The following is a 27,930-nucleotide window of genomic DNA, read 5'->3' as shown; positions in this document are numbered from 1 at the left end:
CACCAGGGCCAAGTTCAGCAGTGGATGAGCAGGATGAGGAGGAGCCAGAGTCAGCCAAGAGGAAGTGAGACCGAGGATAATTTGAGACGAGATACTGAGGGAGGACATGCAGTTTCAGCGAGAGACAGAGAAAATGGGAGAGAATAAAAAAAAAACTGAAGAAGAACTACAATCTTGGCTTTGTAAGTTAAAATTTGTCAATAAAACATTATCTTTCTACACATTATTGTAGAAAGTGCATTGTCACATTAACTGCATTGTCACATTAAATATGGTAAATCCTGATAAAATAAAATATATTTTAAGCAGAGTAGGCAGAGTATTATGAGCAGAATGATGAATATTTGTTTTTCTGCTGTCACCATTTCCCTGTGTATGGGGGAGAAGGACCAAGCCCAGCCAACTATACTTCTGATGCAATATAAAATTTAGCACTTTAATGAAAACTGTTAAAACTATACCATTTTAACTATTTTTGGATTTGTTCAAAGTATTGTGGGTGTATCGCACTGCAGGGACATAACCACCATAGACATTGAAGGGGAAAAGTCCCCCCCCAATAATTAGAAAGGGCCAAATTTTAAAGGTTTAAAAGTAACATTTAGTTTGTTTTGCCTCAGGTCTAACTGCTTGTCAATGTCACAATGATTGAGATGGCCAATCAAATCAAAGTAGGCGGGGTTTGCGTTCTCTTTTGGCTTGTGCATCCAGCCTTCACGCACAGACGAGCCAATCTATTGCTTAATGCCGTTGCGGAGAGAGACTCTATTCCCTGTGTCCCTGCTCTTAATATACAATCATTGAACATCTTTGATTTTAATGAAGAAGAAAAAAACTACATAAGAGCGGATTAGAACCCAAACCCATTTGTGAGAAAATCAGCACGAACTGCATTTGTGAGAAAATCTGCTTGAACTGCATTTGTGAGAAAATCAGCACGAACTGCATTTGTGAGAAAATCTGCCTGAACTGCATTTGTGAGAAAATCTGCTCGAACTGCATTTGCACATCGCTCTCTGTTTGTTTGCAAGTCGTGTTTTCCTTTGCAAAGCAGATTGTGTTTGTTTGCAAAATGCTGGATTTGTTTGTTTAATTATGGCACAAAATTCATTCCATACAGTTTTTCATTAAACTACAATATTTGCCTCTGAGATGAAGTTGAAGAAAAATCAAATCACATTTAAACTCAAATACAGAGTAAATGTATTTTGTTACAGCATTTGTAATGTTTAGCAACAGTGACAGCTGCCCTTGAAGAGTAGCAGTAACATTTATACTGGACTTAAGTTAACTGCCTAACAACAAAACAACTAAAGATGTTCACTTCGGTCCATTTAGTATGTGCATAATAAAGAGTATTAATATAAAATCGCATGTTGGTTACATATTAGTCAACATTTGAACAATTATTGCATTTTTATTTATATTTTATAATTAGATACATTAGATTACTGGAGTAAATTGAACCCCAATGCTTAAATTTAAAAGTGTAATCTGGCTTTCTCTTAAAAAATCTGATGTTGCGGCACACAGTGAATTCTGGGGTAGGCAAGGCTGCGAAGCATCCATCCGAGTATCCTTCGTTTCACGGGAAATGAAGGACACATTTGCAGGCCGTATTTTGAAGGAGCCTTCAAAGGACCTTTGAATTGGGACAGCCTTCGTTGTGTCGCGGTGACGTAACCCGCTATACCTTTCACTGTAAACAAGTTTCGGTGCGTCCTTTTAAGGTTGCAACTGCCGTGCACTTCGAAGGACACGTATAACCGCCATCAGCCGTAGAAAACTCCACTCTGAGTCTGAAGTCTTTCAGACCACTGATCTTTATAATCAGACTTTCAATCTCTGTCTCACTCTCACACTCTCACTCTCTGCCCATGTTAAACTGCACGCCAAAATTCCAAACCTGCTTTTGATATTAAAGTCTAAGTTTTAAAATTTTTTAAAGTTTTAATATGAAATTCAAACAATAAATACCGTTTTGGTGCACTTATAAAGCCAGAGCCATTGAAAAAAAAGTTGTGACAAGCTTTCAGCTCGCGGTGGCACGCGTGGTCAAGTGGTTCATGACGCTCTAAACAAACCAGCGCTGTCAATACATTTGAATAGATAAACAACAGCTGTACTAAAAATAACAGGTATTTGCAGCATTCTTTTTTTTGGTAAACAGTACAGCATAGTGTTCTTTGAATTTACAGTAATAATTTATTATGGAGAGTTAAAGGGGGGGTGAAACACTCAGTTTCAGTCAGTGTCATGTCAATCTTGAGTACCTATAGAGTAGCATTGCATCCTGCATATCTCCGAAAAGTCTTTATTTTTTTATTAATTATATAAGAAAGATGCGCTGTTCCGAGTCTTTCCGAAAAAAGCCGAGCGGGTGGGGGCGTATCGTGTGAGCGGAGCTAAATAATGACGTGTCGGCGCTGCTGCTATTGTGTTGAGTCGAGTGCGTCGTAAAGCTGTGTCATCCCTAACAGCGGGAAAAACTTTATTCAAAATAAAAATATGGCTTTTAATCAGATACAGCCATACATCTATGATCCGGAATCAGACCCAGAGGCTGCAGTTGAACAGGAGCAGCAGCAAAAACGACTAGAGCAGGACGTCTCTATGTGGTACAAGTTATACACTAACTATATAATATGCTTAGCGACTTGTGTTATTTACATATTTATACTTGAATTATATCGTCGTATTTTTGTCTTTGAAGGTGTACATGTGAGAAGTGCAGTTGTGCACGTGTGTGTGTGTTTACGCGTGGTTTGTGTAGACAATTGTAACGTTATTAAGCTGACTGGTTTTGCACGGCAGGCTAAGTTAGTGTTTACATAGAAAGACACGGAATAGTAGCACATTTGAATGAAGAAGCGCGCTTATTTAGTTCAACATATTTCCCCACTCTTTGTGTATTGTTGTTTGGAGTGCTTTTACAATACACAAATATAAAGTTACACATATAGTGGCCAGCTAAACAAATGTACACGCACTACACATCGCATGCTCCTTTGATCAATTTCTATATATAGTAATATATATAGTAACTATACGTGATCATGTTTGGGCTACTTGATGAGCATAGGCAAAAACACAGACATTTGAAGCAGTCTAACTCACCGCCCGCGGTTCTAACGTTGGGACCTTTATCGTTGGGACTGCTTCATCATTCAGCATTAGGCGATTGGAAAATCCGGCGTCAAGCTGGGCCTTGTTTATGAAACAGTCGGCACCGAAATGCAGCGAACAGATATAAACATTCGCGCAACTCAGTTGCTGATCCGGAAAAGCAAATTCCATCCACTGTTGCCTTACCGCGGGGTTTTTGGGGAATCTGTGCAGGACTGTCTTGGTCTGGCAACCAAAAACGCACTTTTTGATGTCATTGTTAATTGTGCACATCACCTGTGCAGCGCAGCCTACGAGCCAGCGCTTTGATGGGCGTAGCCTGTTACTTTCGCTCTCTCCCTCTCTCTCTCTCACGCTCTTCCGGTAGAATTGTCCGTAAGGCCCATACAAGGAAATTCCGCCCCCATTAACGTCAAAGGGGACGCATGATTGCAAAAAACTTGCCGAAACTTATGACTAACCGGAAGTAGTATTTTTGACAAAGAAATACTCCCATCAAACATCCACCTTAACTTTTGAAACTTTGTCCATGTTTAGTATGGGATTCCATGTCTTTAACAGTGTAAAAAGATCAGTATGCATGAAACAGCATTTCACCCCCCCTTTAATGTTAAAGGTGCCCTAGAATGAGTTGAAACAATATGTTAAATTATTCTCTGATATCTACATAGAAGGTATGTGGCTTATTTAAGGTCAAAAATTGTCCAGATACAGTTTTACAGGTCCATTTACAACCATATAAATTGTCCCTGGATGTAATGCTCTGTTTTTGACTTATTTGGAAGGGTCATTAATATTAATGTTTAGCTCTGCTCTGATTGGCTTATTTCAGCAGCTTACAGCTCACAGCAGTTCAGTTGTTCAGAACAGTGTTTTTTATTCACAAGATTCACGAGAAGTAGGAGGCAATGGTGTTTGAGACTCACAGTTTGTGATGTCCATGTACTGAACTCTTATTATTTCACTATGGCCAAGTTAATTAAATTTTTCATTCTAGGGCACCTTTAATGTTTTTCTTGTATTTAGCCCTAAAGTATTCCTTACTAATTGGTCACACTCATACTCCTTGGTGGCGAAATTTGACCATACACCTTAACTATTTTTTCAATTAAATAAATGGTCCATTTAAAGTATTTTTCTTCTAATATTTTTTATTACTTTGCTATATAACACATAGTGTAGTAATTAAGGTTGAAATAGAGAATTCCAATGCAAAGAGGCAAATTAGAGTCAGTTTGTGGCTGTTTTTTATTTGTAATGCCATTACCTATTATCTGCATGGCTCTTAAATAATTATACTGTATAGTTGCTCAAAGAAGTATTGCAAATCGTAACTGCTTACTTATTTTTTGCATTAGAAAACATATTCAGACACGATTAAACACTAGATTTCTTTAAAGCTGCAGTCCGTAACTTTTTGCACTAGAGTTTAAAGCTACACTGTGTAACTTTTTTAGTTATTCTTAGCTAAAATCACTTAGTTCTTTCAAAAATATGTGCTCATTAATGTATATTTACTTCTTTCAAGTAATAAAGTATTTTCGTAAGTTTATAATATACCATTGAAAATACATACGGGTGAGGGGTTCGGATGGCGGTCGCCATGTTGCTCCTCTATCTTGAAAGTACATTAGCCAAATAGGGACATACCCGTAAATTCAAGCTTCGCTTTTCGCGTTTTAACACTCAATGGCACTGTGTCGAATGTAAAGAGGGGGATTGCTTGAGGCTGCTATGATGATGGAGGATCACTTTTATTCTTGAGGATATTTGCCAGAGTCGGAAGCGGAAAAGAGAATTAAAACGGCAACGCAACAAATCAACAAGACAAAAGTAAATATTGGAGTGGCCTTTCCAAGATGCAAAGAGCTCATGAGGAGCAACGATTTTAAAAAGGATGCCGACGTTGCCTGCTTTCTTCTCGACAGGTAATAGTAATTCAGCCTATTTGTGTATATTGGAAGTTTTATTGTTGCTTGGCTAATTATATCATGGTGTGCTGTGCATAACACTAGAACGACGTCTAGGATAGTTTTTCTCGCGTCAATGATGAAAAAGTATTGTTTACCTTGTAACATAAATCCGTGTTCTATGACGGATAACATGAGATTAATATTTTAATTGCATTATAATTTGTAGGCTATATATGTAGGCACTTTAAATGTTAGTTATTTTTCATTTATTTTACTGTATACACAATTAATGTAGTCTAATCTGATAATGCTAGTGTAAGACTTTCACCTTTACTTTTACATCTGTCCTGTAATCTTATTCATTTAAGACGTATTATTGTACGATGTAAATATATATCACACTATGACACCTTATTATGACTAGCCTACGAATGGGGCACTGGTAGGTCATTAGAGAACATTATATAGCCTACAATGTAAACTTTGCCTTACGCTAGTGATGTCGTACAATATACAGAATAACGATAGCACTGATAAAAGTTACTTTACTAAGATTAGCTTGCATTCGTCTGGGAACCTGATAGCTGATGTTAGCAATGGAATGGTAAAAAAAAAAATAACGAAAACGTAAAACTATTATTCATTTTACATAGATTAATTTGATCATAGATAATTTGGCAAATTAAATAACTGCAAATTATAATAGTTTCAAAAGTAACCTCATCACTTGAAACAACACTCACCGAAGAGGTCGAACTGGAAGCCATAATCTTTGACTAAATCGGCCACCGTTGGAGTTAAAACGAAATCGAAATTGAGAGGAAAAGAAACTATTATTCACTGGAGGGTTATATACCTTTTCACCACTAGATGGGGGAAAATATCACACAGTGTAGCTTTAATAAACAGAACTGCAAGCCTGACGTAGTCATACTGAATTCTAGTCAGAATATGAGTCTGAAACTGCTCCATTGGGGTGTGATTATGGGGCGTGTTTCAACCGAACCAAGAAAGACATCAATTGGATAGACCTACAACCAATCAGAGCAATGGAGGGACGCATTGTCAAATGTCAACAGAGTTCAAACTGCACTGTGTTGCCAAATCCGCCTTTTTTTCTATGTCCGCGGGTTGAAGCGACTAGTATGTGATATATAGACCCATGAGTGCGAATTTTAGCAGGCAACCATGCCAAAATAAGACACATTTTAACCCCCAAACGCCATTTTCCCCCCAGGGAACCCCCTGAGAAGCTATTGTTTAGGGCAAGTAGTTGCCGGGTTTTGTTGTAAAAACTTGGCAACCCTGTCTGCACGCACGCTGGAATAAATAATCTTTGCCGGTGTTGTAAAAAAAAAAATAATAATTTAATGATACACAGAGTACTTACCCAACATGATCTTAATTTCTGAGAGAAATTGTGAAGGCGAATGCATATACAAACAAGCTCTCCATTTAGGATTCGAACAAATATAATCCAAGGGCCTTTGATGAAGTGGATGATTACGTTACTGTTTATCATCTGTCCGTCATCGTCTAAAGCCCACCCTGATGATTTCATTGGTCCGAACAGTTTCTGTTCAGAGATAATTACTCCTCTATGGAGCGAGGTCAGACCGAACCGCCTGACCTAAACATTTTGTGGGCGGGGCTAAGTTTGGCTGGCATCCAGGCTACAGAACTGCATGTGTCTTGCAGAAGAACATTACAGCCGGAGCTACCTCTCTTGGTTTATGCTTATGGCGAATCACACAGGGACTGTGCTCCTCCGCAGCGGCTCCTACCAGACTGCTCTGAAATAGTCCCAATATAAACACTTATTATAAGTGTACTGTAATGATTCAGGGTAAGACTAAAACACGGTTTGGAAAACGGATTCATGTTGTACATTCTCATTATATAATTTGTGTAAATCTTGAACACAAAAAAAGTTACTGACAGCTCTTAAATGAACTCAATTTTCTTGTTTAAAAAGATGTTTACATATTTGCCATCCAATTTTTAAACATGTACAATTTCATATATTTTTGGAGGTGAAATTCGTTGCCAGCCTGTTATTAAAGGTAAAAAAATAACAATAAAGTATTTCTCTTTGTTTGAATAACTACTCAACCCATACCTTGCACATTTATTCTGGAAAAAGACCCCCTTTAGTGTAAAAACACTAAGTAATTTTATGGAGCGATTTTGAATAATGACCATTCACCGTAAGTAAGGGCTCCCCCTCCCTGCAAAAGCCAATTTAACCACTGTGTGTATCAGTCTGAGATTTTAATCGTACCACCTCTTAAAGGACAACTCCGGTGAGAAATGAACCTAGAGGGTAATTAACAGATGGTTACAGAGTAGATCGTTCTCTGGGATGCGTTTTAATGGAAATGGAATGTAAAGAGTTTTATCTTTAAAAACAGATTAGCTTATAACACTAGTCTATGGGGCACAGAGTAGTGAAATTAAATCACTAGTTAATACCACTAACAAGGCTAAAAATAGCCTCACACTAACACAGTAGCACAATGAGGGTCCCTACATGCAAACCGAAGCATTGAGAACTTTGTAAGAGTACAAACAGTTTAATAAGAAGACACTTTATAAACAGAGCGCATTTCGCGTTCACGAACAGGCGCCATCTTGGAAAACAGTCTCGACTCATCGAGCGACGAGAGCTCTGCTAAGTGATGAACTGTGACTTGGAAACTCATATGGTCCGTTGTTTCCGGAAGAAAACACTGAACACAACAGAGAAAATAAATAAATAAAAATAAAAATGTCCATGTTATTACATTTCACAAACTTAATTCCTATTGACCAGCTCACTTAGAACAGCGCTCGTAGATCGAGCACTTCATCGAGACTGTTTTTCGAGACGGTGCCTGTCCGTGAACGCGTAAGGCACTATGTTTACAACGTATGGACTGCATTTATATAGCGCTTTTATCCAAAGCGCTTTACATTTTGCCTCACATTCACCCATTCATACACCGACGGCGATGTCAGCCATGTAAGGCTCATCCAGCTCGTCGGGAGCAGCTGGGGTTAGGTGTCTTGCTCATGGACACTTCGTCAGGTGGAACCGGGGATTGAACCACCAACCTTCTGGTTTGTAGACAACCTACATGAACCACTGAGCCACTGCCGCCCCATATCTTCTTATCTTCTTATTAAACTGTTTGTACTCTTACAAAGTTCTCAATGCTTCGGTTTGCATGTAGGGACCCTCATTATGCTACCGTGTTAGTGTGAGGCTATTTTGAGCCTTGTTAGTGGTATTAACTAGCGATTTAATTTTACCACCCTGTGTCTACCCTGTGTCCCATAGACTAGTGTTATAAGCTAATCTGTTTTTAGGGATAAAACTCTTTACATTCGATTTTCAAGAAAACGCATCCCAGAGAACGATCTACTCGCTGACCATCCGTTAATTACCCCTAGGTTAATTTCTCACTGGAGTTGTCCTTTAATCATTTGTAGCCACAAGTAAGTTTGCTGTGTAGCAATAATAGCTGTAGCTAATTCGGATCAAACTCTTAACTTTTACTTGTTGCATTGCATCACCCTGTTTTCCCACTTTGCTTCTCATAAACAAATGTAGCAACTTAGCTATTTATCAAATCACAAATTTTTTCCAATTGTTTAATAACTTCTCATCGCGCGCGTTTGTTGCAACAAAGCTAATAAAACAATGGAGAAAGCATTTTGCTGATTTAAAAAACACTCTAATTTATAACTGTTCGAATCCCAGAAAATTATTTGGAAGATGTTTTTTTTTTTTAATCCGTAACAACAGTTTTAATTCCTCATATGTGCGGAAGAAAGAGAAGCTCAAACCTCCTGTTGATTTTAAAATCCAATATTTTGCTGAAAAGACGTTGCTCGTCGGAGCGTAGCAACATCACTTTGCCGGGTCACTAAATTGTAAGGCCACCAAAATCGTCTCAATGGAGGCTAACGTGGGTGAAATGGTGGGTGAAGGTTGCTGCGCGTTCGATCTTTTCAGCTAGGAAATTTTATTCCCATTACTCATTATCTGACTCATAATTTAGAATTTAGGTTAGATTGCCAATTGGTTATATATTTAATAGTTTAACTACACATTAAATTATTCCGTTTAACCCTTTGTTAAAATTATTCCCGTTCATAACCTGAATAATTCCAGAGCAAGTCAGAATCATTCAAAGTGTAACAATTTATTAATAGTAAGGTACAGTCTTGTTCAAAATAATAGCAGTACAATGTGACTAACCAGAATAATCAAGGTTTTTAGTATATTTTTTATTGCTACGTGGCAAACAAGTTACCAGTAGGTTCAGTAGATTGTCAGAAAACAAACAAGACCCAGCATTCATGATATGCACACTCTTAAGGCTGTGCAATTGGGCAATTAGTTGAAAGGGGTGTGTTCAAAAAAATAGCAGTGTCTACCTTTGACTGTACAAACTCAAAAACTATTTTGTACAAACATTTTTTTTTTCTGGGATTTAGCAATCCTGTGAATCACTAAACTAATATTTAGTTGTATGACCACAGTTTTTTAAAACTGCTTGACATCTGTGTGGCATGGAGTCAACCAACTTGTGGCACCTCTCAGCTGTTATTCCACTCCATGATTCTTTAACAACATTCCACAATTCATTCACATTTCTTGGTTTTGCTTCAGAAATAGCATTTTTGATATCACCCCACAAGTTCTCAATTGGATTAAGGTCTGGAGATTGGGCTGGCCACTCCATAACATTCATTTTGTTGGTTTGGAACCAAGACTTTGCCCGTTTACTAGTGTGTTTTGGGTCATTGTCTTGTTGAAACAACCGTTTCAAGGGCATGTCCTCTTCAGCATAGGGCAACATGACCTCTTCAAGTATTTTAACATATGCAAACTGATCCATGATCCCTGGTATGCGATAAATAGGCCCAACACCATAGTAGGAGAAACATGCCCATATCATGATGCTTGCACCTCCATGCTTCACTGTCTTCACTGTGTACTGTGGCTTGAATTCAGAGTTTGGGGGTCGTCTCACAAACTGCCTGTGGCCCTTGGACCCAAAAAGAACAATTTTACTCTCATCAGTCCACAAAATGTTCCTCCATTTCTCTTTAGGCCAGTTGATGTGTTCTTTGGCAAATTGTAACCTCTTCTGCACATGCCTTTTTTTTAACAGAGGGACTTTGCGGGGGATTCTTGAAAATAGATTAGCTTCACACAGACGTCTTCTAACTGTCACAGTACTTACAGGTAACTCCAGACTGTCTTTGATCATCCTGGAGGTGATCATTGGCTGAGCCTTTGCCATTCTGGTTATTCTTCTATCCATTTTGATGGTTGTCTTCCGTTTTCTTCCACGTCTCTCTGGTTTTGCTCTCCATTTTAAGGCATTGGAGATCATTTTAGCTGAACAGCCTATCATTTTTTGCACCTCTTTATAGGTTTTCACCTCTCTAATCAACTTTTTAATCAAAGTACGCTGTTCTTCTGAACAATGTCTTGAACGACCCATTTTCCTCAGCTTTCAAATGCATGTTCAACAAGTGTTGGCTTCATCCTTAAATAGGGGCCACCTGATTCACACCTGTTTCTTCACAAAATTGATGACCTCAGTGATTGAATGCCACACTGCTATTTTTTTGAACACACCCCTTTCAACTAATTCAACTAATTGCCCAATTGCACAGCCTTAAGAGCGTGCATATCATGAATGCTGGGTGTCATTTGTTTTCTGAGAATCTACTGAACCTACTGGTAACTTGTTTGCCACGTAGCAATAAAAAAATATACGAAAAACTTTGATTATTCTGGTTAGTCACATTGTACTGCTATTATTTTGAACAAGACTGTACATGTATAATGCCAATTACATAATCAATTCAAAGGTAGCCTAATCCATATAACATCAAATACTCTGAAGTAAAGAATGAAATATATACCTGACTTCTGAAAATTACATAATGCTGGCTATCTTGAAGCGTCCAGCATTACGGGCTGATCTGACTACAGAATCGAGCCCCGAGCTCTTTGCAACATTTCTTTAAATACCCAGGCCAGATGCGCAAACTCTTTCAAATGTAAGCACAAGTTCACAATGGGAATTTGCATTAATCAAGTCCTATAGACTTGTATGGACAAGAGGCCAAATGGCTAAAAGCCACACCCACCATACACCAACGCAAGATATCTTTAAACTCTTAAAACATTTATGATGTTCTAGTTTACTTCTGTGGAGTTGAGATATTTGTTCCAGTCACACTGAGACATTTCAAATAATATCAAACACATATAATACTGTATTGTGAGGATTGACATTGTAACGAAGAGATATCTGGTGCATTTCAGGTGATCTCAATATGAGGGGGAGCAGGAGTTTGGGGGAAGTTTCATGTGAAAGAAAAGGCATGTAAATTGGTGTCATTTGTAGATGGTTCACTCAGTGTGATGTCTTCAACGACGGAGACAATAACTGTATGAATGAGTTCATATGCTAATTTCCTTTGTTTTCTCAGAGTCCTTGTTCCTCAGACATTTTGGCATCTGCTAGTTTTTTTCAGCCTTACAGCTGCCTATGAGGGTCAAATTGACCCGTGAACATCACAAACGTAACAGTAATTGTGTTTGCATATGTCAAAAAACACCAGCATGTTTAAAATTGTATGTTCATGATGATAAATGAGAAAAAGTTTTATTATATCAGGTAGCTTGAAAAAATAAGTCATTTTTAACATTTGTGGCTGACAAAATATTTTCTGTATTGAAATAATGTGGAAAACCTTCTTTCTTTTGCCTCATAATGTAGTAAAAAATAAAATAAAATATAACCAAGACATATTATTTTGGGTCAGTACAGTTGCCTTAGAGCGTTAAAATATGCGGGGTCAAATTGACCCGCAAACATCACGAAGAAAAAAAAAAACTTTTCTTTAAAACTTTAAATGAATTATATATACAGGTCCTTCTCAAAAAATTAGCATATTGTTATAAAGTTCATTATTTTCCATAATGTAATGATAAAAATTAAACTTTCATATATTTTAGATTCATTGCACACCAACTGAAATATTTCAGGTCTTTTATTGTTTTAATTTGATTTTGGCATACAGCTCATGAAAACCCAAAATTCCTATCTCAAAAAATGTGCATATCATGATAAGGTTTTCTAAACGAGCTATTAACCTAATCATCTGAATCAACTAATTAACTCTAAACACCTGCAAAAGATTCCTGAGGCTTTTAAAAACTCCCAGCCTGGTGCATTACTCAAAACCGCAATCATGGGTAAGACTGTCGACCTGACTGCTGTCCAGAAGGCCATCATTGACACCCTCAAGCGAGAGGGTAAGACACAGACAGAAATTTCTGAACGAATAGGCTGTTCCCAGAGTGCTGTATCAAGGCACCTCAGTGGGAAGTCTGTGGGAAGGAAAAAGTGTGGCAAAAAACGCTGCACAACGAGAAGGGGTGACCAGACCATGAGGAAGATTGTGGAGAAGGACCGATTCCAGACCTTGGGGGACCTGCGGAAGCAGTGGACTGAGTCTGGAGTAGAAACATCCAGAGCCACCATGCACAGGCGTGCAGGAAATGGGCTACAGGTGCCGCATTCCCCAGGTCAAGCCACTTTTGGGCTACAGAGAAGCAGACTGTTGCTCAGTGGTCCAAAGTACTTTTTTTCAGATGAAAGCAAATTTTGCATGTCATTCGGAAATCAAGATGCCAGAGTCTGGAGGAAGACCGGGGAGAAGGAAATGCCAAAATGCCTAAAGTCCAGTGTCAAGTACCCACAGTCAGTGATGGTCTGGGGTGCCATGTCAGCTGCTGGTGTTGGTCCACTGTGTTTTATCAAGGGCAGGGTCAATGCAGCTAGCTATCTGGAGATTTTGGAGCACTTCATGCTTCCATCTGCTGAAAAGCTTGAGATGAAGATTTCGTTTTTCAGCACGACCTGGCACCTGCTCACAGTGCCAAAACCACTGGTAAATGGTTTACGGACCATGGTATTAGTGCTCAATTGGCCTGCCAACTCTCCTGACCTGAACCCCATAGAGAATCTGTGCGATATTGTGAAGAGAAAGTTGAGAGTCGCAAGACCCAACACTCTGGATGAGCTTAAGGCCGCTATCGAAGCATCCTGGGCCTCCATAACACCTCAGCAGTACCACAGGCTGATTGCCTCCATGCCACGCCACATTTAAGCAGTCATTTCTGCAAAAGGATTCTTGACCAAGTATTGAGTGCAAAACTGAACATAATTATTTGAAGGTTGACTTTTTTCGTATTAAAAATACTTTTTTTATTGGTCGGATGAAATATGCTATTTTTTTTTAGATTTTTGGGTTTTCATGAGCTGTATGCCAAAATCATCAGTATTAAAACAATAAAAGACCTGAAATATTTCAGTTGGTGAGCAATGAATCTAAAATATCTGAAAGTTAAATTTGTATCATTACATAATGAAAAATAATGAACTTTATCACAATATGCTAATTATTTAAGACGGACCTGTAGAACGTGAGAAGAGCACACATTAACATTGCGCCTCAGCTCACGCAAAACTTTAAACTACACACAGCACAATCACATCTTATCTAAGCTTTGAATTTATGAAAAGTGTATTTGCCGGTGTGTAGGTCTCAGCCACTTAACCTGCACTAAACAAATACTCCCTAATACTTTCTAATAATATGGCCATGTGGAAGCATGTGCTAAATAGACACTGAACCCTGAGGAACTCCCTCTAAAATAAATATAACACCAGCCAAAATACTGTTGTATTGACAACCACTGTAGTGCTAAAATTCATAACAATAGCAATAGTGAGTGCATTTTATACACCATAAACTTAAATATTATATTCAGTGCTCATTCTAGATGAAAGTGTTTACTATGGCCACACAATGAATGAACAAATTGTATGAATTTACATTTTATTTAAAATAAATCCACTGATTAACCAGATCACTGATCATCTACATGTAAATAATGTACAGGTTTATGCATGTTATTTCTGAAAATGTTTATAATGCAATGAAGTGCCAAAACTTTTTCTTTTTCATTTGGCTTTTCATAAACAATTCTTTAAAAATAAATTAAATAAAACATTTTTTCAATTACAGGTTTATACATTTCCATTTGATATCTGTAAATTGGTGCTGCTTTCCTATTCATATTTTATGACCATTCATCCTGAATAGAAAATCTTTTACCAGCACTTTTGGATAATTTTCTCTTGAACGTCTGGGAAGTTGAGATCGCCTTGTTTTTCTTCTGATAGTCTAAAGGTCAAAGGTCTAAAACCACAACAGATAAACCTCTGTAATTATTTTCCTCTTCCCGTTTTCTTTCTTGTAGCTAACACACTATCATTATGAACAAAACTCTCAGGGCTTTTATCTTTTCATATGTTGTTTGTGCAACAGCATATCAGTCTGAGATACAGATGGTTCTCTTGATCCCTCCTTTAGGTTTATCCCTCCTGTATTGCGGTCATAGGATTGAATCAATCCCATTTGTTCATAATTATGTGCTTTCGTCCAGTATGTGGGAATCTTTCATTCATTTCCTCAATGTTTTTTCTCTTCATTTTCTTTGGAATCATCTCAGGTTGTTTCAACATTGGACTCTGAGGCTTTTCAAACTGTAATCTATGATAAGAACATTCCAAAGTCAATTCACCGCCTACATTTGTGATGCAATCAGAATCTTTTTTTTCTTCATCTTCCTCTCGGGATTTACAGTTTCTTGCATTAGTGCAGCAGAAGAGCCGAAGTCAGACATGTAATTAATGGAAAAGTTTTCTCTTCTTTTTGCTTTTGGTGTCATTTAATTTAGCTTCTGTATTACTTTCCAAATGTTCAATATCACTTGACCTTTCTCCAATTGACTGTTGAGTAGTTGATCTATCAGTTACATTATCAAACTGAGACCCCAAACTCGCATCCAGAAGAAAATCTTCAGATTCATAGTCACACTCGTCACTGCCATTCCGCTTTTTCTTATTTTTCACAGATTTTAATCTAGTTACATTAGGTGAAAGGCATTGCTCAATTTGCTCTGATGTCTGTAAATGCTCAGGGTGATCAGTCTCAATAGCTTCAAAAGTTTTAATTGCCAGGATATCTGTAGCACTATTTTCCTCTATGTATGCAGTCTTTTTCTCCTTTTCTTTTCTCTTCTTTTTTGTTCTTTTGAGTGTCAGTTCAGTAGTTTTTGACTCAGTGAACTGATCCGTCTCAACCAAATGAACATTGTCCACACTATGAGTAACTGCATTAGTCTCTGCATCCACTTGTACTTTTAACTTGTGCTTTTTCTTCTTGTTCTCTTCTATAGTGTTTCCTGACTGCAAGTCTAACACAGCATTTTCCAGTCCAATGACATCATCAACTTGAGACTGAGAACTTGCATTCTGACTTTTCTTGTTGCGTTTGGCAACATTCAATATATGTGCTGAATAACAGTCAAAATGTTCAACTGCATTGCTCTGCCTTCTTTCAATCATCTTTTGTGCACTCAGTACAGTGACATCAAGCTGAGACACAGAACTCACATCCAGATTAAAATCAACAGATTCATATGGACATTCCTCACTCTGAACCCTTTTTTTCTTCTTTTTCTTTCCTGAGCTAAATCTAGTTACACTGGGTGATTGACATCCTGTAATTCCCTCAGATGACAGTAAATGCTCAGTCTGATTGGCCTCAGTGGAATGAATCATATTTCCTCTCATTTCTAGAGGGCTATCTTCCATGTGCTCCAAAAGTTCACTTGATGAGCTAACAGTTGTTTTTTCTCTGTCCTTGTTTGCTCTCTTCTTTTTGGTTCTTCTGGATAGCAAATCAGTAGTGTTTGACTCACTGTAATGAAACTGCACAATGTCCTTAATATCTGAAGCAAGCTCTTTTGTTTTTCGCTCTTTTAGTTTCTGCTTTTTTGCCTTTTTCTGTTTGTCATTTGTGATAATGGTGTCATCTGAACCCAAATGATTTGGTTCTGCTGTGCTCGCTGACTGCATGCCTTGTTTTTCCAGTCTAACGTAATCAATTTGAGATGGAGAACTTACATTCTGACTTTTCTTCTTGTGTTTGGCAACCTTTAATATACTTGCTGTATTACCTTCCAAATGTTCAGCTGCATTGCCATTGCTCAAACTTTCTTCAATGACCCCATCTTCCTGTTGTTCAGTCACTCTGAGACCAGCATCAAACTGAGACTTAAAACTCACATTCAGATCCACAGATTCATACTGAGACTCCTCTGTCTTATCTCTTTTTTTCTTCTTTACTGATTTTAATCTAGTTACATTAGGCAATGGACACCCTGTAACTTCCTCTGACGTCTGCATATGCTTAGGTTGATCAGTCTCAGGAGCTTCACTGGATTGATTCCCTTCATTTACTCTCAACTCCGCTGGTCTATCAGAGTCCAAAGTTTTGTTTGATAGGATGTCTGTAGCACTATTTTCCTCTGCATATGCAGTCTTTGTACCCTCTTTGTCATTTCTCTTCTTTTTTTTTCTTTTGAGTGTCAGCTCCGTACTTTGTGCATCACTGAACTGGACTGCCTCAACCGAATGCTTTTCTACACCAGGCTCTGCATCCTCATGGTCATTTAATTTGTACATTTTCATATTTTTCCTCTTAGCCTTTTTGATAACAGTGACATCTTCCACTGTAGATAAAATACTTTTCTCCAAGAGCTCAGACGTCTCTTCTGACTGTAAAACGGATGCTGCCGTTTGCTCTTTGTTTATTACTCTTTTCTCCACAGCACATAATTCCCTGTTTTCTCTACATGTTTTAAGTTCAGTGACATCCATAGAACTAACTTTCTGACTCACATCATTTGTATCGCATTCTCTTACAATAGTAGCACCAATTTTCTTTTTCTTTCTTTTTTGATTAAGAGAGCTCATTCCACCATTTTTAAACAAAGGGCTATCTTGAGTATCCATTTCGATCCCCACCATCGTTCTTTGCTTACCCACAAGAACATGTTCAAAGTAACTTGAGTTAACTTCTCTTAATGATTCATCAGCTAGTGGCAAATGTTTAGATGATGGTTGCACATTCACAGACTCTATTCCTGTAACTTCAACATCCTTATGAGAGCTTGACTTTGATTTTCTCTTTTTATTTTTATGCCTTGTTTTATCCTCTCTTGACATCAGTTCAGTATGTAGAACAGCAGGACTATGACCTGTCTTTTGGGATTCAGAGTGTTTGGTATGGTTGACTTCTTGAATTATAAACTGCTTGGTTGTTGTTGTTGGTTCAAACACTGATACAGATTCTCCTTCCATCTCTAATTGAGTTAGGTCACTTTCGTTGTCCTCATGTGCAAGACATTCACCATCACACCATCTAGGTGTTCCTAGTCCAAACATGGAGTCAAAATGTCCTTCAGTCTCTATTCGAGTTAGATCACAGTCTTGTACGCTCTCCATGTTCGCTGTAATGGATGTTGTTTTATGAATTTGATTGTTCTTATGCTCCTGACTGTTCAATGGCATGAATAAATCCACAGAACCAATGTCACTGTCAGTCTGTTGAATTTCATTCTGTACAGAAATGTGTCCCCCTTGTGGTGGAAAGAAGAAATAGTTTTTGTTGGGCAGGTGATTGTCAGTTCCTGAACTTATGTCATCCTCATGCTCCATTTGAATGACTGACTCTACAGAGTGTCTCTGTGTCTCTTTAATTACCAATAAATTATTTCCATGTAAGTTCTTAGCACACTGGACAATCTGATTATTAAGTGGTTGTCCACAATGGGAAGAATCTAAGCTTTCAGCATCTGAACATGAAGCTAAAACCTCATGTGGCTCATGTTGTTTTTCCTGCATCTCAGAGAGAGAGTCACATGCAGATTCTGATAATGTCCTGACTACAGCTTTGCTTGTAGGAACTTTGCATTTCTTTTTTGATTTTTTTTTAACAGCAGCACTTGTCTTGTTTTTCTTGGTAGATTTAGCTTTTCTTTTGTTCTCCTTTCCACTGACATTAAGTTTGTTGTTGTCTTTTGACAGTGAATCCAGAATCCTCTTCTCCAATATGGATTGTGTAAGCCATTTTTGTACATTTCCTTTAGAGTAACTTGGAACAAAAATGGTTTTATCCTGAAATAAAAGGTAAAAACCAACAACAGATTAGTTCACTGTGCTATATACATATGCATACATACACACACATACCACATACACCAACACACAGACACACACACACACACTAGGGCTGTCGAGCGATAACTTTTATAAATCTAATAACACAATGTGTTGTATATCATAATGGAAATGTGAGGGCTTTCACACTGTCAGTTTAGATCGAAAAGGGTCACGTTTACATGAAAAACTGTCAATGTAAAAGCTGTCAGGCAGACACAGGTGAGCTGATCTCAGAATTTTTTTGAGACTACCTGAAGGAGGTGGTTTGATTTTGGTTGCGCAAATTCATGTGAATGTAAAAGCAACATGGACTTGGTGCGCAAGAAAAGTAACCTGCGCAAGCATTTTATCAGATGACTATGTATTTAGTTCAATAAAACACATGCAAGGAGTGATAGTATTGATGATTTACCTTGGATACGAGCAAGGGTAATCCTGCAAGCGTATTCACGCATAACACTGGAGAGAACAATTGTGCTGTGACGTGGACCAAAATGGGTATTTTTGACCCATTTCTTATATTTGAGGGACATTCTAAAGGCTTCATCTCACAGCGAATTGTTGCCCAACATCATATTCTTCATCAATCAACTGTATGAAACTGGGGCGGTGTAAGTGCATTAAATAACAACTTTTTACTGTAACTAATTAAATCTAACATGTTAAATCAACAGTCCTAATATACTGATTAGGCATAACATTATGACCACTGACAGGTGAAGAGAATAACACTTATCATCTTTTCATCAGGGCACCTGTTAGTAGGGGGGATGTATAAGGCAGCAAGTGAACATTTTGTCCTTAAAGTTGTGTTAGAAGCCAGAAAAAGGATGAGAGTGAGTTTGTAATCTGTGTAATCCGTGCAAACACAAAACAGCTTGAGAACAATGTCACGTAGAATCACATTTATCTCAGAAATCATTCAGAATCCACAGCTGTTCACTAGAGAAACAAAAAGTTAGTGATGTCTGGATTATTTAAATAATTTGAATTTTAAATTTAAAATTTGTTTAAATAAATCTGTCATGATTTGACAGCCATGCATAAATTATTATATTTGATGATGAGTATATTGATTAAAACGAATTGGAGGGAAAAAAAAATTATAATTAGATTTAGAAGCTAATGCAAAAAAATGCCTTATGAGAAGCTTATGAGTGTTGATTATTTTATTTAAAAATAAATAACTGAATTTAGGCTAATAGTTTGGGCTCTGTTGTTAATCTTTAATATTACAATGTGCAGCCTAAGGGGTCCCAAAATAGTTTACAGCATTATCTTTAAGAAACTTTTAGTTATAACTAAATTAATTTAAGGACAGACACAATTTGTTTTCAGTATATAAACCACTGTTGAATAAAAATAAATAAAAAGCAATTTTTTTAAACTTAAAAAAAAAATACTTTTTATTCATCTTCAAAACTTAAGTTAAGCACTTTCTGTCCCTCCACTTACAGTCCACGCAATTACCACTTTGATGCTTCAAAAATTAATAAAGAGATAAAAAAAAACAATCCAATTTAACTGAGTGGTTTAGTCCAAAATTCTGATGTATAGATGCTTTGTGATGTATAGATCAAAGGGTTAGTTCACCCAAAAATGAAAAATATGTCATTAATTACTCACCCTCATGTCATTTGACCCGTAAGAACTTCATTCATCTTCGGAACACAAATGAAGATATTTTAGTTGAAAGCTGATGGCTGAGAAAGGCCTCAGATAGGCCTCCATTGACATTCAGTACATTTACACTCACAAGAACCACAAAAGGCACTAAAAACATTGTTACAAAGTTCATCTCACTGCAGTGGCTCTACAGTAATTTTACGAAGCGACGAGGATAGTTTTAGTGCGCAAAAAAAATAACGACTTTATCCACCAAGTTATTGTCTTCCGTGTATGACTTGGACGTGAACTCACGAAGCACCAGGACGCATGCGTGAGAATATGACGCAGATCCACCGTTCGGACACATGACCCAGAAGAGAGCAACTTTGTTTAAAGGGTTTTTTTGTTTTTATTTTTTCCTAAAGCAGGATCAGTGTAGAATTCAACAGCTTAGATACCAGTCTTCCCTTCCGCTGCTTGTAAACAAAGTTCCTCGCTTTTGGGTCATGTGTCCTAATAGTGGATCTGCGTCATTCTCACGCATGGTGCTTCGTGAATTCAAGTCCGAGGCATACGCGGAAGACCATAACTTGGTGGATAAAGTCGTTATTTTGATTTTTTTTGCGCACAAAAACTATTTGTTGTGTTTAAGCGAATATCATTATATTCTGACGACCTATAAATAGCAATAACAAAGAAACCGAGCGGCTTAGAACAAACTTCTTTTACTATCTCTCTTGTTCACAGTATACATGGTTACCAGCACCATGTAGCGCATACAAGAACAACTGCAGGATAATACAGTTACCAACACTAAATACATAACATTTCCTCCCACTTAAATCAAAGGTTGTCAACACAACAATGGAATATTTATTTCCTTGAATTCAGCTTTAACCACTGCTTAGCGAACACATTTTACTCTGCGTGAATCTTTTAACTTATATCTTAGAATGCTTGATAACGGTCAGGTGGTCTCGTGAGACGGGTAGGATAACGATTCATAGTCTTTCTCGTTTGTACAGTCCCTGTGGTTGTTTGTTCAGTGTTGCCTGACCCTGGTTTGTCAATCGTCACCGCCACAAGATTGTCAGTCTTTTCCCCGATGTTCTCCTGAAACAGGTGGTCCTGGACATTATCAGGACCAGCAGGAACGTCTAGTTCCATCTGGGTTCCAAAGGATTCAGTCCCTTGTTTCAGTAGTTGATCTACATGACGTTTCCATATTCCAGAAATGCCCACGTTGACGCTGTAGGAGACCGGTCCCGTTTTGGACATCACCACTTCAGGTTTCCAGTTTCCTCCTTTTCTGTAGTTACGAACAAGAACGGACTCTCCAGCATGAAATTCTATGAACTTAAGAGTGTTTGAGGCGTCGTAACCACTGAGTATCCTAGGACTGACTCACTGACTTGGCAAGACTAGGTTTTAGAAGATCCCGCCGGGTTCTCAACTTGCGATTTAAAAATAGCATCAGCAGCATGTAAGGCTGCTTTCTTATACTCAAGGACATAGTCATGGGCGGCTAATATCAGAGCCCATCGTTGCATTCTGGCTGCTGCCATGGATGGAATACTCTTGTTTGGACTGAGAATAGCCGTTAGAGGTTGATGATCAGTAATGAGATGAATAGAATGAGAGGAATCAGTAATGAGATGAATAGATGAAATAGAATATGCGAATTCCACAAATTATACTCAGGGCCTCACGCCCTATCTGAGCACAATTTTGTTCTGCTTTACTAGTCCCGGCTTTACATTGGTCGGTTCAGGTGCTTCTATTATGGCTTTGATCTTTTGTGGTGACTTGTGTAATCCAGCTGTAGTAATCCAATTGTGTGTAATCCAATGTAGTGACCCAAGTACTCCTGCGACTGTCTGAAAAATTCAAATTTTTCACGCTGCAATTTCAGACCATATTTCTCTAGTCTAGTGAGTACTTGGTCTAATGTCTTGAGGTGTTCCACATTATCTCGTCCTGTTATCAGTATATCATCTAGATAGCAGTGTGTTTGGAATTCACAAAAGGATTTGATCCATTGCTTTCTGAAATAAAGCAGTTATAACAATAGCCCTTTTTGAGTGGATATGGTGAGTAATTTTCTCGACTTGTGTGCCACTGGCATCTGCAAATAAGTGTTTGACAAGTCCAGCTTACTGAATAATAGACCACCAGCTAGAGATGCAAAAAGATCTTCTATACAAGGAATTGGGTAGTAATCCACACAAATGGCTGGGTTAAGTGTCACATTAAATTCACCACACAGTCTCACTGAGCAATCCTTTTTTTATAACTGGTATCACAGGTGTGGCCCACTCACTGTACTGTATTGGTGAAATTAGACCCATCTCTGTTAAATTCAGTGTGTCAATTCAGCCTCTACTTTTGGTCGAATAGCATAAGGTACTACCCGTGGTTGGTAGAATTTTGGAGTATGGTCAGGCGTGTTGTATGGTTTGGAGTATGGTATGGGCGTGTCGTTTTAATACAGTCTCCATAGTCTCTGTGACTCCATGCTTGACTGTTTTTATGTCTTGTCAATTTAGCTTTATTGCTCACAGCCATTTTCTACCAAATAATGGTGGTGCATCGCTGTTAACAACATACAGAGGCAATCGTGCCAACTGATTGTTCAACTTCACCGCTACACTGATAACCCCAACTGACGCTAGTGCTTCACCGGTGTATGTTTTTAAGATTATGTCAGTTGGCTGCAGTAGGATATGCTGCAAGTTAGTCATATTTTCCTTTTGAAATCAACGATACTGCAGCGCCTGTATCCAATTCCATTTCAATAATTTTTCCTTCAATTTCTGGAGTTATACAAATATGTGCCAGTTGCTCACTTCTAGTCACAACATAAAGTGACATTTCCTTCTCTGTGTCTGTACTGGACTCGTCACTTTGTTTTCCTCCCGTGCCCAAATGATGCACCTTGCAAAAGTGTACCGAAGTCACAATGTTCAGAGTTGTTTTAATACTGCTACGTACTGTGCAACTGTCTCCCCTTCCTATTGGTTGCGTTTGTGGAAACGGAATCGTTCCGCTAATATGAGGGGCTTCGGAGAATAATGTTCACTTAACGTTGTTACAATCTCTTGATATGTTCGTTCTCCTCATTTAGCAGGTGCAATCAAGTTACGTAGAAGGCCGTACATTTAAGTGCCCATAACACAGCACTGGTACTAGTTTTTCCTCATTGATATCATTTGCCTTTGTGAAGTGGTCAAACCGTTCAATATATGTTGTCCACTGCTCGATGGCCTTGTCAAAAGCATCAATATACCTGATAGTTGTCATCCTGGATTGGCCCACAGTTCGGTTGTTGCCAGTGTCCGTGCACTCTTCATCCTTGTCTGCAAAATCCACTCGTTTACATCAGTCTTCTCAGTTACAAGGTTAAAGTCAATATTTTCACACCTCGTCACCAATTTTGTTGTGTTTACGCCATATCATTATATTCTGATGAGCTATAAATAGCAATAACAAAGAAACCGAGTGGCTTAGAACAAACTTCTTTTACTATCTTTCTTGTTCACAGAATACATGGTTACATCAAGCGCATACAAGAACCACTGCAGGACAATACAGTTACCAACACTAAATACATAACTATTCTCGTCACTTTGTAAAATTACTGTAGAGCCACTGCAGTGAGATGGACTTTGTAACAACGTTTTTAGTGCCTTTTATGGGTCTTGTGAGTGTAAATGTACTGATTGTCAATGGAGGCCTATCTGAAGCCTTTCTTAGCCATCAGCTTTCAACAAAAATATATTAATTTGTGTTCGGAAGATGAACGAAGTTCTTACAGGTGTCGACGACATGAGGGTGAGTAATTAATTTTTAATTTTTGGGTGAACTAACCCTTTAATGTAGACTTTTATTCACATATAAATATGAATCAACTAACAGATGAAAAAGAAAATTTACTAAACTGCTTGATTCATTTGGATTCGTTTTACGGTGTCTTTATAAAGTTTTTGAAGTGTCAAAGTGGTAGTTGCGTAGCTGGAAATGAAGGGACCGAAATCTCTCAGATTTCATCAATAACGTCTTCATTTGTACTTCAAAGATTAAATAAAGTGTTGCAGGCTTAGAACATTAGGGTGAGTAATTAACAGAATAAAACATTTTGGGTGAACTAACCCTTTAATAAAAGAATGGAGCCTAGACCCCATCAAAATCAAATCAATGCGTCTTGGGTATGATTACACCTGTACTTGAGTTAGTTACTTGTGTGTCACCCAAGATGAATGTTAATGCTAGGTGTGAGTGAACGGCACTACTCTGACTACAATGAACAAAATGGTTCCTGAGAGATATGGTTGTCATTATGCTATGTAACTTTGATTTTGAAATTTGATGAACTTTATTTTTTGTTTGTTTAGATTTTTGGTGAGAAGACCTCAGCTAAGTTGCTGGAAAAGCTTCTCCCAAGACCTTCAAGGACCTGACTGACGGAATCTGCTGTGAAAGAGGATGAAACCAATGATTCAGGTTCGACTATAGTTCAGAATATGATTATCTATACATATTTATGCATTTTTTGCTGAAGTTGTCACATCTGTTATTTAGAATGGTGCAACGATCAATTCAGCTCCTACTTCATTTGATTCCACCATCACCGAAAAGACCTGGAAAGAAGTCCTCATATTAAGCTGTAAAACACCACGTCATGAAAAAGGTAAATTTGGACATTTGTCACTTCCTATTGTCTGACTCAAAATATTGCCAGTTAGCTTGATTGTGTTGTGGAAAACTAATATAAAGACGGTCAATTGAAGAGATGACAGTGTTATTTTTGTCTTTAATCTTTAGACAGAGACTAACATACAAGAACAGCTTGGTTGAACTGAAGAGACTACACAGCCATACCTGCTCGCTGATGGGACAGAGGAACCGCGTTTATGGATGGTACACAACTGTCGACCAGTAGCTTTCTGCAATCTTGCTCAAATCTTCCTGTCACATTTGTTAATGTCTAGGCAAATTTGATGATTTTACGGATTTAATTAACTTTTATTTTATTTCTGTGCAACACCTCATGAATGTAACTAATTAACCTTTACACAACTGGCATACTTTTTGAAGTAGCCGCTTTGCCCATTTGTTAAAAAAACTTTGGATTTATACATCTGTCTGAAGATTCTTGATTTTATGTCTGATCTTGTACATTAACACCATATAATAGTATACATTTTCTACACTGTAAAGTGCTAGATTAACACTGTAAATTCAACACTATAAACAGTGTACTTTTTACTCTATCTAGATTGGGACCATATATGATCCGAAGGAGTGTTAAAATTTACACTAAGTGTCTAACCCGATGACTGCTCTGTCAAGTTCTAGTCGTCAGTGAGGAACCTGGCTGTGCTCTTTGATACCAATCTTTCATTTGAAAGCCATTTCTTGAGAGAGATGGGTGTAGAAGTGAAATGCGGGGAGAAAGAGCGCATTGAGGAGAAACTAACTGGAGGATGGAACATCAGCGCGAAGAGGAGGACTTGGACTTGAAGACTATGATTCAGGAGGAAGATGAGTAGTCGGAGGTATATAACACCTAAAACCTAAGTCAGTTTAAGCTCAGACAAGGGCTGCTAAAGGTACACATAAGGTTGAGGGTGTATGAACAATGCATAACCTGAAAGCAATAATAACATAATACAAAACAAAAAAGCTAAGATGTCACACAAAAAAAAGGAAAAAGATCTGACGGACTCTTGATGTTCATATGAGTGGTTCACACTCACTAAGACCTTTTTTACACGCTAGTGTAATACTGGTCACTATTGCACGTTGGATGCTTTTCTCCACAGAGGGATTAGGTCACCACTCTCTGTCCCATTATCACCGAGGGCCAGACATGGTTATAGTCTATTTTTCATGTCTGACTGGAAATGTGGAAGTTCTGTTCAAGGTTATTGTTAACATATATATTATGTTATTGTTTTGTTCTATCTTAGGAAAGTTGCAAATTTCTTTTGGTTTAACTTTGTACATTTGAGGTTTAACTTTTTTGTTTGCTGTCTAACAGATGCTTATGAGGGGTTTGAAATATGTTACATGATTCAGTATAAATACAATAATGGCATTACTTAATGTAACCACCTATAACATAAAAGGAATAAATAATCCAATTAAAAGAAAAAAAATACTGGGACAGTTGAAGAAAATGCAAGGTTCTATAGCCCTGCTTCAAGAAACCCACCTCACAGAAATAGAACACAAAAAATTAAAAAGAGAATGGGTGGATCAGGTTTACAGTAGCTCTTATGGGAAAGGTAAAAAGAGAGGAGTAGCGCTACTATTTAGTAGGTCTGCGTACTTTCATTGTGAAAAGGTTTTCCAGGATATAGAAGGCCGTTATGTCATGGTTATAGGAAGGATTGCTGGTTTTTAACTAACTCTTCTGAATGCCTACGCACCAAATGAAGATTGCCCACAATTTTTTTAAAAGCTGGCACATTTGGTAGCAGATCATGGGGAATGTTTTTTTTTTAATGGGTGGGGACTTAAATTGCGTACTGAATAACAGAATAGATAAATTACCATCTTCTACAAAACCTCAAAGCAGAATGTCAAAAAGCCTTATGAATATGATAAGGGAATTAGGGTTGATAGATGCCTCGCGTCACCTTCATCCAAAAGAGAGAGACTTCACCTTTATGTCACAAGTGCATGGAAGCTACTCACGACTGGATCATTTTTTGGTGTCCAAAAAGGACACACACCAAATTAAAAACTGTGTTATTGAGCCAATAACCATTGAACAAATGACACTTGATTTGGGATTGAAGCCGTGTTTGAAGTACTGGAGAAATAATGTTTCATTATTGACAGACGTTAATGTAAGAGAGGAAATAGGAGCAGCGATAAGGGAATATTTTGTTTCGAACGACAATGGAATGGTCTCACCTACCGTTTTATGGGATGCAGGAAAAGCCACAATAAGGGGGAAAATAATATCTATAGGATCAAGGCTAAAAAGTGGAAAGCAAGTATTTAATAAACTCAAAGTGAATAGAGCCAAGTTAGATGGGATCCTGACTTACAAGGCAGAGGGTGCGCTTAGATTTATCGATAGAAAATACTACGAACTGGGAAACAAGGCTAGCAGGTTACTATCATTTCAATTAAAGAAAGCACAAGCTAGTCGAGCCATTCCTAAAATTAAACAACCTCAGTCCATCGATGTCAAAACTAGTCCAAAAGCAATAGCAAATACTTTTGCCAAATATTATGAACAACTATATAAGGGTCAACCACCAGGAATTGAAAGAAGAAAAAATGCATGATTTCTTTAAAAATCTTAAATTAGACAAGCTGACGGCAGATGAAGCCTCTGCATTAGTAGAGCCAATCAGAGAAAGACACCAGGAGAATATTATAAAGTATTTGTTGACGACTAGACATGTGCCGATTTTCGATAGTGCGATTTATCACGATAATGAATATGCACGATATTGTTATCGTGGGCACTTTAAAATATCGTAAATAATAATTTATTAACAATTTATATTTTTTTTATTATGCACTCAAGAATACTTTGCCCATCAACCTTATAAATGCTCAAAACCGCTGTATTCTGCGTCAAAGGGACACGCACTCAGATATAAACAAGCCCAACGTGCATTTGCACATGACTGAACCGGTGAAGGAGACGCGCTGCTGAAGTGGGGGGCAGAGGGCGCTGATGAACTGCAGAATGCACCAGTTACCCCGGAAACCAAAAAACAAACAAAAAACGCTTGTAGTTTTTAAAACAGCCATTCGTTTTTGTAATCTCAATGTTGTTCATCACAGCACCAAATACTTAATACTTAAAGACTTATTAATAGGCTATTTATTTTCAAACTTAAACATTTTTATGTTTTAATCTGGACTACAACATGCCCTAATAATTAGAACTGTTCTGATCATTTGTTATTGTTCAGTAAAACTTTGAGACATACGATTTCATTAGTTAACATGTTAATTCATTATTACCAAACTGACAATGAAAAATACTTATAAAGAATTAATCATTCTATGTTAATTTCTTAGTTACTGTTTAATAACATTACAATCAAATCAAAATAACTTTTTTTAATGGACCTAAGATAAAACTAACAATAATCAGTATTTCT

General features: G+C 37.7%; 1 protein-coding gene and 1 long non-coding RNA gene across 5 annotated transcripts in view; one reads left to right on the top strand and one right to left on the bottom strand.

The window, feature by feature from the left end:
* Nucleotides 1-27,930, bottom strand: part of pho (phoenix) — a 71,980-nt gene that overhangs the window by 2,456 nt on the left and 41,594 nt on the right. For 2 of the 4 annotated variants that reach the window (XM_067437958.1, XM_067437959.1), the window contains exon 5: nucleotides 13,945-18,145. The exons of 1 other annotated variant lie outside the window; for it this stretch is intronic. In XM_067437958.1, the coding sequence (XP_067294059.1) occupies nucleotides 14,810-18,145 (3,336 nt within the window). In that variant the 3' untranslated portion in view covers nucleotides 13,945-14,809. Of the gene's footprint in view, nucleotides 1-13,944; nucleotides 18,146-18,602; nucleotides 19,219-27,930 lie in introns of those variants that run through there. One more of the 4 variants, XM_067437960.1, reaches the window with a different exon arrangement.
* LOC137070654 (uncharacterized) lies at nucleotides 46-25,208 on the top strand. Its single transcript, XR_010904306.1, has 4 exons — nucleotides 46-182; nucleotides 24,190-24,298; nucleotides 24,377-24,485; nucleotides 24,620-25,208. It is a non-coding gene; the product is annotated as an uncharacterized lncRNA (long non-coding RNA).

The sequence above is a fragment of the Pseudorasbora parva genome, chromosome 3 (assembly GCF_024679245.1).
Source record: "Pseudorasbora parva isolate DD20220531a chromosome 3, ASM2467924v1, whole genome shotgun sequence".
NCBI lineage: Eukaryota > Metazoa > Chordata > Actinopteri > Cypriniformes > Gobionidae > Pseudorasbora > Pseudorasbora parva.
The sequence above is the reverse complement of the archived record's forward strand: the minus strand, read 5'-3'. Positions and strand labels throughout refer to the sequence as shown.